Below are 12,885 nucleotides of genomic sequence, written 5' to 3'. Positions count from 1 at the left end.
TCAGCAGGAGAAAGCACACTTCACCTACATATACATCATGTTCTGCCACCAAATCAGTAAATCTTAAAGCACTTCACAGCAGAAAATATTTTAAATATCTTTAAAATGCCTATTGTTCATTAGTAGTTCCTTTCTTCAATATTTTTATTCTTTTAAGAAGTTTTTCTCAGGAATTCCCTGGTGATCCAGTGGTTAGGACTCTGTGCTTCCAATGCAGGGGGCACGGGCCCGATCCCTGGTCGGGGAACTAAGATCCCCACAAACCACACATCGCAGCCAAAAAATAAATAAATAAATAAAGCTTTCTCTTCAAAATAAGCAGAGGTATCTAGAATCCATTGCATTTAAATTCAACTTGGGCCTCTGTTATTGCAGATGGTTATCTAGGGAATAGAAAAAAAAAATCTAACTTCATTATTTAAGATTTAACTAGCCTGTCCTATATTTAGATACTTGTGTGCCAAGTTAAGAGTAGGTCTGCTCTCCACTTTTGTTTACTTAATTCTTAATTAGGTTGCAAGGAAATTATCAGTAATAAGGGTGATATTTTGGCCTCCAACTGCCTTTCTCTTTTGTCTTATTTCTTGATTGGTTCAAAACTCAGCTGAGGAAAAGGATGCCATTTTACTGGGCTCTTTTGCTCAGACCACAACAGTTACTTACCTAGAAAACAAAGGGCTGGATAGAAAAACCTTTAATCTCTAACTCTTGGCATCTTAAAACATTTTTCTTGTTGGTAATTATTAAAAAAAAAAAAAAAAATCTAGGGGCTTCCCTGGTGGCGCAGTGGTTGAGAGTCTGCCTGCCGATGCAGGGGACGCGGGTTTGTGCCCCGGTCCAGGAAGATCCCACATGCTGCGGAGCGGCTGGGCCCGTGAGCCATGGCCACTGAGCCTGCGCGTTTGGAGCCTGTGCTCCGCAACGGGAGAGGCCACAGCAGTGAGAGGCCTGCGTACCACACACACACAAAAAATCTAAATAAGGTTTAGCCAAGAGAAAGGAGTCCTTCCTGTGGGCAAGGTTTCACATTATCTTGCTTTATTTCCTTTGCAGCATTTATTATCTAAAATTGTCTTATTAATTAGTTTACAGATTTATTGACTGTCTACCATATGATTTAAGAGTAGGAACCCTGACTGTCCTCATCACAACTGTATCCCTAGTGCTTTGAAGAGTGTCCAGCACACAGGCAACCAATACTTATTTCCTGAACAAATGGATTTAAATTTAAATATTTGTTAATATATGATACTGACATTTTTCTTACCTTTTGGATTGAAAAAAGTGATACTATTTGCCTCTATACAGAGAGCAGTTTGTGATGTTTTTACACAGGTTGGAATTCCAATAATCTTATACTCATTTCCTATATTCATTTCATTCACTAATTCATCTAAAATTGTTAAACACAAAAGAAAATAACTATTTACTAAACAAAACTTTTGCATGATCATATGGTTCAAAGATCTAAAACCAGTAACAATTCAGTAGTTCAATTAGTTGCTAAGTATTTACTTTTGTTTAGTATAATACGCATATTGAGTGGCATTAATAACAATACTGTCAAAGTGACTATACTAACCAAGGCAATCTACATATTCAACACAATCCCTATAAAATTACCAGTGGCATTTTTCACAGAACTAGAACAAAGAATCTTAAAATTTGTATGGAGACACAGAGACCCCAAATAGCCAAAGCAATCTTGAGAAAGAAAAACAGAGCTGGGGGAATCAGGCTTCCTGACTTCAGACTATGCTACAAAGCTCTAGTCATCAAAACAGTATGGTACTGGCACAAAAATAGAAATATAGATCAATGGAACAGGATAGAAAGCCCAGACATAAACCCATGCACCTATGGTCACTTAATCTATGACAAAGGAGATAAGACTATACAATGGAGGAAAGACAGTCTCTTCAGTAAATGGTGCTGGAAAAACTGGACAGCTACATATACATAAATGAAATTAGAACATTCTTTAACACCATACACAAAAATAAACTCAGAATGGATTAAAGACCTAAATATGAGACTGGACACTATAAAACTCTTAGAGGAGAACATAGGCAGAACACTCTCTGGCATAAATCACAGCAATATCTTTTTCGATCCATCTCCCAGAGTAATGGAAATAAAAACAAAAATAAACAAATGGGACCTAATTAAACTCAAAAGCTTTTGCACAGCAAAATAAACCATAAACAAAATGAAAAGACAACCCACAGAATGGGAGAAAATATTTGCAAATGATGTGACTGACAAGGGATTAGTCTCCAAAATTTACAAACAGCTCATGCAGCTTAATATCATCAAAACAAACAACCCAATCAAAAAATGTGCACAAGACCTAAATAGACATTTCTTCAAAGAAGACATACAGATGGCCAAGAAGCACATGAAAAGATGTTTAACATTGCTAATTATTAGAGAAATGCAAATCAAAACTACAATGAGATACCACCTCACACCAGTCTGAATGCCTATCATCAAAAAAATCCACAAACAACAAATGCTGGAGAGGGTATGGAGAGAAGGGACCCCTCCTACACTGCTGGTGGGAATGTAAATTGGTACAACCACTATGGAGAACAGTATGGAGGTTCCCTAAAAAACTAATAATAGGACTACCATATGATCCTGCAATCCCACTCCTGGGCATATATCTGGAGAGAAACATGGTCCAAAAGGATGCATGCACTCCAATGTTCATTGCAGCACTGTTTACAATAGCCAAGACATGGAAGCAACCTAAATGTCCATTGAAAGAGGAATGGATAAAGAAGATGTGATACATATATACAATGGAATATTACTCAGCCATTAAAAAGAGTGAAATAATGTCATTTGCAGCAACATGGATGGACCTGGAGATTGTCATACTGAATGAAGTAAGTCTGACAGAGAAAGAGAACTATCATATGATATTGCTTATATGTGGAATCTAAAAAGAAATGATACTAATGAATTTATTTACAAAACAGAAACAGACTCACAGACTTAGAGGACAAACTTATGGCTACCAGGGGTGACGTAGTAGGAGAAGGGATAGTTAAGGAGTGTGGGATTGGCATGTACACACTGCTGTATTTAAAATGGATAACCAACAAGGACCTACTGTATAACACAGGGAACTCTGCTTAATATTATGTAACAACCTAAATGGGAAAAGAATTTGAAAAAGAATAGATACATGTGTATGTATAGCAGAATCACTTTGCTGTACACCTGCAACTATCACAACATTGTTAATCAACTATACTCCAATATAAAATTAAAAACAAATAAAACCAGCAACAACTTAGTAGTTCAGTTAGTTTCTAAGTAGTTACTTTTGTTTAGTAAACTATGTATATTGCGTGGCATTAATAATATAAATTGATAAAATTTTATTGCTGATAAATTTTGATACTTATAGGTGATGAATTAACTTCAAGAAGCATGTGACATAGCAACTAGATAGTCTCCTATAATAGTCAAAATACAAAACAAGATCATTGTGTTTAAAATGAAACATCTTTCCATTAAATGACAAGAGATGTTAATAAAAATGACCTTATAAGTAATAATTTCATTTGGGAAGAAAATCATTTTAAAAAGTATTATTCACAGTCTATAATATAGGCAAGTCACTTTTATACACATTATCTGATTGTAAACTATAAGACAGATATTGTTATCCCCACTTTATATATGAAGAAACTGAGAGGTTAAGTGATTTGCACCAGGCTAAGTAGTTAAGTAGCAGAACTGAAATTCCCATCTGGGTCTGCCCATGTCTAAAGTCTACCCAACACAGGGAACTCTACTTAATGCACTGTGGTGACCTAAATGGGAAGGAAATCCAAAAAAGAGGGGATACATGTATATGTATAGCTGATTCATTTTGCTGTATAGTAGAAACTAACACAACATTGTAAAGCAACTATGCTCCAACAAAAATTAATTAAAAAAAAAAAGAAAAACAAATACCGTCAATGAAAATGTATCCATTTGTAATACAAATAAACTCTTTTGAATCAAAATAAATAAAGTCTACCCAAAAGACACTTTACTAGGTTCCTCTCTCACCTCTACAGACTGAGCAAAGCTTTTGCACAAGTTCAAAATTTATTCTAAAAAACATACACTAAAAATCTTGATCCTCCATTATACAGTTAGAATTTGGATGGTTGTAAAACTATGAAAGAAAGGCTTACAAGGAGGAGCAAGCATTAACTTCCCTCTGTGATCAAACACTGATCTCCATTTCTTTCCTCCTGCCTGTTTCTCTCTCTATCTCTCTGTCTCTCTCTCTCTTTTAGAGCCGGAGAGCATATTGATATACCCTGTAGAACTAGATGGGAAGAATCAGCCCCAAGATTTGAGAAAATAAAAACCCCAAACCAAATAAACAAACATTCCCCCTGCCCCACCCCACCTGAAGGATACAGTATGAATTACACGGAGACAATTAAAGCAAATCATTTTTCAACTGTTCCTTGGAATCTTACAGTTTGGTGGATGTGTCCTGAAGTCAAGAAAGGGTCATGAGGAAGGCTAGGAGGCTGGGAAGTCTGGGTATCTCTGCTGAAAACCCCCAAAGGCCTGCTTTTATTAGTTTAACTTTTAAAAATGTATTTGGGGGCTTCCCTGGTGGCGCAGTGGTTGAGAGTCCGCCTGCCGATGCAGGGGACACGGGTTCGTGCCCCGGTCCGGGAAGATCCCACATGCCGCGGAGCGGCTAGGCCCGTGAGCCATGGCCACTGAGCCTGCGAGTCCGGAGCCTGTGCTCCACAACGGGAGAGGCCACAACAGTGAGAGGCCCACGTACCGCAAAAAAAATAAAAATTAAAAAAAAATAAAAATGTATTTGGGTTCTATTAAGAGTTTATTAGAAGAAAGGGTTTTCTACTAAAATACAAGTTGGATAGTCACTTATATTTCTATATTGTAATGTATGGTTTGTATATAATAGAATTAAGTAGTTAAAATCATAGACTTTGAAGCTAGAATGCCTGAGTTTGAATCATGGCTGTGCCATGTACTAGCTGTATAACCTTGGAAAAGTTACTTAACTTCTCTGTGTGCCCATTTCTACATTGTAAAATGGAGATAACAATAGAACCTACTTGAAAGAGTTGCTGTGACTAAATGAGTTAATATATGTAAAAGTGCCTGGCACATAGTAATTGATATTAAAAATTACCTATTATCATCTGGGCTTATATGCCTGCCTTGTCCTTGCCAGGCCATGGTGAAAAGACTTCTTGTTTGAGTCTCTGCTTTCTAACCCTTGAGTTTCCTACACATGGCTGACATTCAAGATCTCTCTTTACAAAAAGTTTAATTCTTCCAATTTTAGCCCAAGAAAAGAGATTGAACCCCATCCTCATTTTCACAGTTCTGGCTTCTCAACAACGACTCACTCTTCCATGGGTGATTGATACTGATAATGATTTCCTCCTTTATGGCAGAATCTGTCTACTCACAGGTCTTTACCCATGCATTTCTCAACAGTTAATCATATGTCGATGCTCATTCATTTATTTAACAAATATTTATTGAGTTTTTACTATGTGCAGTAAAAAACCCAAGTCCCTACCTTCCTGAAGCTTATAGTTTAAAACAATAACTCCAATATTTATATAAGACATACACATACAATAATGGGAGATTATTACTGTAAATAATTGTGACCCTGAGACTTAGCATAGTGCTTGAGACATAGCAGGTGCTAATATCTTAAGTGAATGTTGCATGACTGAATGAATAATTGCTACATTAGCTAAATATGACTCTTTAAAATACTCAAGAAAGAGAAGACCTATTATTTTCAAGCTTTTGAAGTACCATTTATAATATATAAGCATAAACAAGTCAATTATATAGTTTATATATTTTAGTGCAAATAGAACTTACCTCTGAGGAAGATTGTGAGAGATTGAAACCTAAATGGCTGGTTGTTAGAATATCCTTGAAAAGCACGAAGTGCCTTTGTGGGAATTATTTCAACTATCTGTTTATCTTAAGGCAAAGAGTAAATAAGAATCAGTTATTAGAATATATATTCAATTTAATTTCCACATTAAAATATCAGACATTATTTTAAAAATTGTAATTGTAAAATGTAAATGCATTTTTTACCACCAAGTACTCTAAATTTTCTGTCTTCTTGAAGTGAAGATGAACATAGATTACACAAAAAGTCATTTCTTACTGTTGCAGACTCTGTAGCACCAGGTACGTGCACTCTTATATACTGAAATCCTGAAAGAAAACAGAGTTAAGCTAAATTTGCCTTCAGATTTAGCTTTCCATTTTCAATCCTTTAAAATGAATCTAATTCAACATACAATTAAATCAGTTTTGCATGTGGGTTCATAGCAGTTCAATTAACATTTATTGCATGGCTATTTCTTGCCAGGCACTGGTGATATGGATACTTAAGCACACAATTTCTATAGGTGGCAATAAGAAACAGATAATTTCAATATGCAGTATTCATATACAAAGTGTTCAGAGAGAAGAGAGGAGAGTCATCCAACCCAATAAGAGGTGGGGATGAATGGAAACAATGTCCTGGAAGTTAAGCCAAAGGGTTGAGAGAGGACGTTACATGGAGAGGGAACAGCACGAACAGTCATGAAACAGTGTATGAGAAAAACAAGTACTTCAGCAACACAAGAGCATCTGTTAAATTATAGGGGAGAGAGGTGTGGAAGAAAGAACGAACTTCAAGATTATGCAAAGTAGACTTGTAAACATTAGGAGACACCTAATTTTACTCCATTCTTTCTATGCTGTGAATGTTTTTTAACTAATTGTAAACATGATTTAAGATTAAACAATAAATTGCTTTGATTTTACATTTTAATATTTACCTTTTGAAAGAGGGCATGCTTCATCTGAACAAAGAAATCTTGCACCTTGTGTATACTTGGTTACAGTTGTCATTGCAATCACAATTCCTTGCATCATATAAAATCTTTGAGATGTATAATCAAGCGGAAACTCACAAAGATCAAGACTATAACTTGGCAGAGGAGGTAAATGTGTTAACTTCAGCAGTATATTAATCTAATAAGAACACAAAAATAGTATTAATAAAAATTGCAGATCCAATTGAACTTGCATTACAATATAGTAAGTATATTTGTAGGTTAAATCAAACAAATAATTTGTTAGTAGTATTAGGAAACAATCTTTTGAGCATTAAGAGAAAAGTGATTTAAATATAAAATTAAAGATGCAAAATCCTTATAATCTTATATTTTAATTGAAAATATCATTATGAACTCATTTTTCTTTAAAAATACACATTTATCGCTATATTCACTGAAAAGACTTATTTATAAAACAATGACAACTCAATAGCAACAAACACTTCTAGTGCCCAGATCTCTAAATATAATTTCTCACGAAAAGGAACCAGAGCTCCTTAGGGGAAATGGCTGATTACACGGGGCAGAAAATACACCAGTTGGAACTCCTTGTGCATCTGCTTGTGACAGAAACTAGGGGGGCTTAAAAACTAATGAAATGTGTCAAAAGGACATAAGAACAAATTTTAAGGAGCTCCCAATGACCAAAGTTAGATAATATAGGCATCAAAAAGAATGACAAAGATTCATTGAAACCTATCAGATACATTTAAAAATTCATGTAATTCCTCATAATTTAAAAAAGGAAAAACAAACAAAAAATATTGGCCATCATTAGATGCTGTTATATTTCAACTCATCATTCTGAAAATTTATAGATGGAAAGAATCAAACATTTCTTCTGCTTTTCCTGTACAAATTGTACTGCAGGGTAACCAAATAGTTGATGAGAGGAAAAACCTCTCTTACAGGATAGTTTCAGCTAATAAATATAGAAAGTTTGCTAAAATTAGGAAAATCACAATTTTGAAACTCCTAATGAAATAATGGAATCTAGGCAGTGACTATCAATAGCTGCAAAAACCATTAGGTGACAGTTGATGGGAGACAGTATATTGGAGGGATCAGACTGACATCATCTGCACCCACTGATCAATTGTGGCATTGCTAAAAGCGGGATAACAAATAGGACAGTTCTCCCAAGGTAGGGCAGTATGAAACACATGACACTATGATATATTCTCATCAAAATGAGTTGAATTTGAATCTAAGCAAGTCTTTAGAGCCAACATTTTTTCCAGAAATTTGGTGTCTAGGGGTATAAGTTAAATACTACAAGAACATAATCAGACAAGTCCAGATGAGACATTTTACAGGACAATTAACTAGTTTCTTCAAAAATTCAATGGCATAAAAAAGGAGGGGGAGGAAATGGCTCTAGATTAAAAGAGACTTAGGGAGATGTAAGAACCAGTTATAATGTGTGTACCTTGTTTTAGTCCTGACTTGAACACATCAACTATGAGACAGTCTTGAGACCCCGACTGGGTAAATTTCAATATGGACTGGATATTAGATGATACCAAGGAATTATTATTATTTTTTGTAAATGGTAATAATGGCATTGTGGTTATATAACAAAAATGCCCACAATTTTTAGAGGTTAATACATACCGAAGTATGTAGGGGTGAAATACAGAATGTATTTTAAAGATTTGCTTTAAAACATTTCAGAAAAAAAGTGACGATGCCAGTATGGCAAAATATTGCAAACTATTAAATCTGTGTGATAGATATATGGAGGTTCACTGTATTATTCTATTTATTTGGGGGTATGTTTGAAATGTTTTATTATAAAAATGTTTAATGTTATAAGTGATAAAACAGGAAGTAAAGATGCATATGTAAGATAATCTATTCAACTTTGAAACTATGTTTAAACAAAAAATATATATGAATATAAAAATATTTATTTACAAGGTATCTTGAAAGTATTGTGCCTTAGCTTTCTTTGTTAAATTTAGCTAAAACTTACTTGAGCTTCAGTCTGTAATTGCTCAATTAATGAGAGAGTCTTAACAGCAATAAAACAGACCTGTGATTTCAAACAAAAAACCAAAGAAGTTAGCAAAAATTCCATGTGGCATAAAATTATTTCTTTCTTTAACTTACTGACTGAAAAACTTGAGCAGCTTTTAAAGGCTGGTGTAAAATATGATTTCCAAGTTCAGCATCCAACTCAATAATATCAGAGGGATTTATTAAAATACTGAATCGATAGACAGCATAACTTTGTTTTGAATCTGTAAAAATACACAAGTATAAAAATGAGGACAGTTATACGTAGGACTTTAAAGTTTCTAAAAGAAAGTCAACTTTGCTGAACATACCACTGTAGGATTTGCAATTGTCTATGAACTTTTGGAGGCCTCCACTTCTGTCAAGATAGATAAGGGCTGCCTCTTTCATTTTTAGATTTGACATTTTCTCCTAGTTAATGATTCTTCTCTTTTATTGAATGATTAAACCACAGCTGCTGGTGAAGACTACAGAGAGTGAAATTCATAGAAAAGACAGGAACACCTAGAAATAAATAAAAGTTACATTTAAGGATCTATAATAAAACTGTTTAAACTATTAAATGAAAAATTGAGGGTGAAATAAAATGAGGTAAAATTTCCAACTTAAAAAATTCCTGGGAGTTCCCTGGTGTCCTAGTGGTTACGATTCCGGGCTTTCACTGCCATGGCCTGGTCTGGGAACTGAGATCTGGTAAGCTGTGCGGTGCAGAAAAAAAAATTCCTACTCAAAGGGAAACAAAACTGGTTTCTCTTGCCAAATGATATTTTTATCAACACTAGGTTATGAGACTCTCCATAAGATTTCAAATTTAAGAACAGGAGCCTCAAATGTCTCTTTACAGAGTAGGTATACCAAAAATGCTTGTTGAAACTAATATTGGATAATGAGGTCCCCTTGCAGGCATTGTTTAAAAAACTGAAAGTGGTAAAAGCTGTTTCACAAATTCAATATAAGTAACAAAGTATAGCTAGCCTAAGAAGGCTGAAAACCTGGATCTAGATCCAGCATTTGCTAGTTGCTATGGGTAAATCACCCAACCTCTCTTGGTTCATCTGTAGGAAATTAAGGGGTTGTATTAGATGATAAGGCCTCTTCTGGCTTTAACTTTTCTATCAGTGACCAACATAAAACATTAAACCATAGTAATGAGAGTGGAATACATAAAATTCATTTAAAGACAGCAAACACCAATTGGAAACAATATATGCCAAACATTGTATTAGGGTCTAGGAATAAAATGATTAAGATTGAATCCTGCCTTCAATGGCTGCCAATTTAGAGGAGTCAGAAATAATGACTATCACATTTATTCATTATCAAGTATTTATTGGGCATTTACTATTTATTGGGTATCAGATTGTCCTAGGCACTTTTACTGATACAAAGATCAGTAAAATACAGCCCCTACTGTTCAGAGAGTACAGTGAGGGGAAATGGATATGTAAAAAATTATCATTCTGTACAACTTACGTGGTATTAAAGAAATATTAATGTACTAGAGAGCACAGAAGGAACAACATAAACGAAACGTGTAGGGGTCATAATATTTTGTATTGTTTTAGGACATTTTGATTTAATACAGTGGGGACATAGACATGAAGTGATAAATTCTACTTTAAAGGTGACATATGATAGGTAAGATGTCACTAATTGAAGGAGAGGTGAAGAGAGGAAGAGAAAGTTTTCCAAGGAGAGAGGTAATCCCCCTTCCCCTAATTTTCAGACCCACACTGTTGAATCCATACCCCTGCTCCTTGGAGTTCACGTCACTTTCCAAAGAAAAGTAATGAGACTGTCCTTCTCCCTATTATACGGCGGGGGCTGGAGGGACGCACGGCGGGAGGGAGCGGGGAGAGAAACTTCGGAGTTTATTTCTCTGTGGCCCTAAGCTCAACGATCGTAAAGTGTGTGCTGTGCTCAGAACGTTCCATCTGTGCTTCATGAGAACATAAGGTTTCCGGGGCCGAATGAAGGGAGGCTGCTAAAAAGGAAATGGCTGGGTGGAGCTCAACCAGATTGAAAAATTTTGAAGTCCACGATGATTATACAGACAAAGGGAAACCATCAAAGTTTTTAACAGGTGAGTAATATGGTCAGATTTTTATTTTGTAAATCAGTACTTGCCGCCAGTGCGGAAAGTGGGTTGGAATAGAGGAAGAAGTGTCAGTAATCAGTTTCTAAGTATTGAAAATAGTCCTGGGAGATGGATGGCCCAACCTAGGGCATTAGGGGTGAAATGGAATGGAGAGGCTGGATTCCAGACATTTTTTTTAAAGATTTCACCCTGGGCATGGCACCCGGTCTGTGAGGGTGGGTGGATGATGCCGCTCTAATGGAAATATGGAAGCCAGAAGAGGAGGGAAATAAGGTAAAGTTCCTTTGAAATATGCTGACTCTGACGGGCTCCCGGGACATCCAGATAGACAGAAGCACTAGGGCGACATAAACCAGGGCCTGGCGTTCAGGAACTTAAAAAAGGCTTGAGAGAACGCTGCTCTGGGCATCACCTGGGTAAAGCGGGCGTCGTCCTGGGAGGGGATGCATTTCCAAGGTATGGGAAAGTGGAGGAAAACACATGGACGCCTTTGGAAAAGCACCCAATAAGCGAACCGGGATAAAATTCTACAGGTCTTCCCACAGCCTAAAGAACCCAAGTGTTGGTTCCCTTGAAACAGACGCGGGGCGTGTTTTCTCTGAGGGCCGCGGCAGCAGGAAACCACCTCACAACCAAAGTGGATGGAAAGCGAATCCGGCCTAACACCCTGGGCTCCAGGGTCTGTCCCACCCTCAGAAGCAACCTCCAGCACTGCGGACCCCAGCCCAGCGTGTCTGACCACCCCCCCACCCCGCCCCCCGACACTTGCACCCACCGAGCTTCGCCCGTTGCGCGCCACCTCGAGCCGGAGCCCGGGAACCAGCAGGCCCACGCGCGCATGCGCGCACCTCCCGGCCGTGGGCTGCGCGGAGCCTGCCGGGACCGCCCCTTCCGGTCACCAAGGCAACTACCCGGACATGCCCTCCACCCTCTTTTTTAATAGAGTCGCTCGTGCTTCCTCCCTGCAGGGCGAAGGACTGAGAGAAAGATAGAGACCCTCGGTTTTTGTTGTTATCGCAGGCCAAGGGTGTACCTGTTTGTTTAAAAAAAACTTACTAAAAACTCTCCTGGTGGGAATGCAAAACGGTGGAGACAATTTGGAAAACTTTCCCTGATAAAGAACCACAGAGTTCTTTTATATGACCCAACAATTGCATGTCACATATTACATATAATACACAGATAATGAGAGGGAATATAAAACATATGTTGACACAAGTACTTATATATGAATTTTTAGAGTATTGATGTTTATAGTATTATAATAGCCAAAAAGTGGAAACAACTGATAAATGGGTAAATAAAATGTGGTATATCCATACAACGTAATGTTATTTGGCCATAAAAAGGAATAAGGTCCTAATAATGTGCTACAACATGGATGACCCTTGGAAATACTATGTAAAGCAAAAGATTTAGCTAGATAGGAAAGGCCAAATATTGTATGATTCCGCTTATGTGCAATGTCCCAAATAGACAAATCTGAGAGGAAGAAAATAAATTAGTGGTTGCCTGGGGCTTAAGGGGTGGAGAGTGACTGCTATTGGGTATGGGTTTTTTTTTTTTTTTTAATTGCGGTAATACACATAAAACTTACCACTTTAGGTTAAGCGTCTGCCTGTCGAGCTTCTCTGGTGGCGCAGTGATTGAGAGTCCGCCTGCCGATGCAAAGAACCCAGGTTCGTGCCCCGGTCCGGGAAGATCCCACATGCCGCGGAGCGGCTATGCCCGTGAGCCACGGCCGCTGAGCCTGTGCTTCCGGAGCAGCCTGTGCTCCGCTACGGGAGAGGTCACAACAGTGAGAGGCCCACATACCGCAAAAAAAAAAAAAAAAAAATCTGTTTT

General features: G+C 37.1%; 1 protein-coding gene across 1 annotated transcript in view; it reads right to left on the bottom strand.

Annotated features, from left to right (window-relative positions):
• Positions 1–9,451, bottom strand: part of MCMDC2 (minichromosome maintenance domain containing 2) — a 37,549-nt gene extending 28,098 nt beyond the window's left edge. Inside the window, exons 1-7 of the mRNA XM_007448486.1 lie at positions 9,254–9,451; positions 9,036–9,166; positions 8,899–8,958; positions 6,864–7,059; positions 6,127–6,249; positions 5,902–6,006; positions 1,268–1,393 (exon numbers count right to left, since the gene is read on the bottom strand). Of these exons, the coding sequence (XP_007448548.1) occupies positions 1,268–1,393; positions 5,902–6,006; positions 6,127–6,249; positions 6,864–7,059; positions 8,899–8,958; positions 9,036–9,166; positions 9,254–9,347 (835 nt within the window). The 5' untranslated portion in view covers positions 9,348–9,451. The remainder of the gene's footprint in view (positions 1–1,267; positions 1,394–5,901; positions 6,007–6,126; positions 6,250–6,863; positions 7,060–8,898; positions 8,959–9,035; positions 9,167–9,253) is intronic.
• Between the last annotated feature and the right edge of the window lie 3,434 nt (positions 9,452–12,885).

Source organism: Lipotes vexillifer, unplaced genomic scaffold (assembly GCF_000442215.2).
Source record: "Lipotes vexillifer unplaced genomic scaffold, Lipotes_vexillifer_v1.1 scaffold815, whole genome shotgun sequence".
Lineage (NCBI taxonomy): Eukaryota > Metazoa > Chordata > Mammalia > Artiodactyla > Lipotidae > Lipotes > Lipotes vexillifer.
The sequence above is the reverse complement of the archived record's forward strand: the minus strand, read 5'-3'. Positions and strand labels throughout refer to the sequence as shown.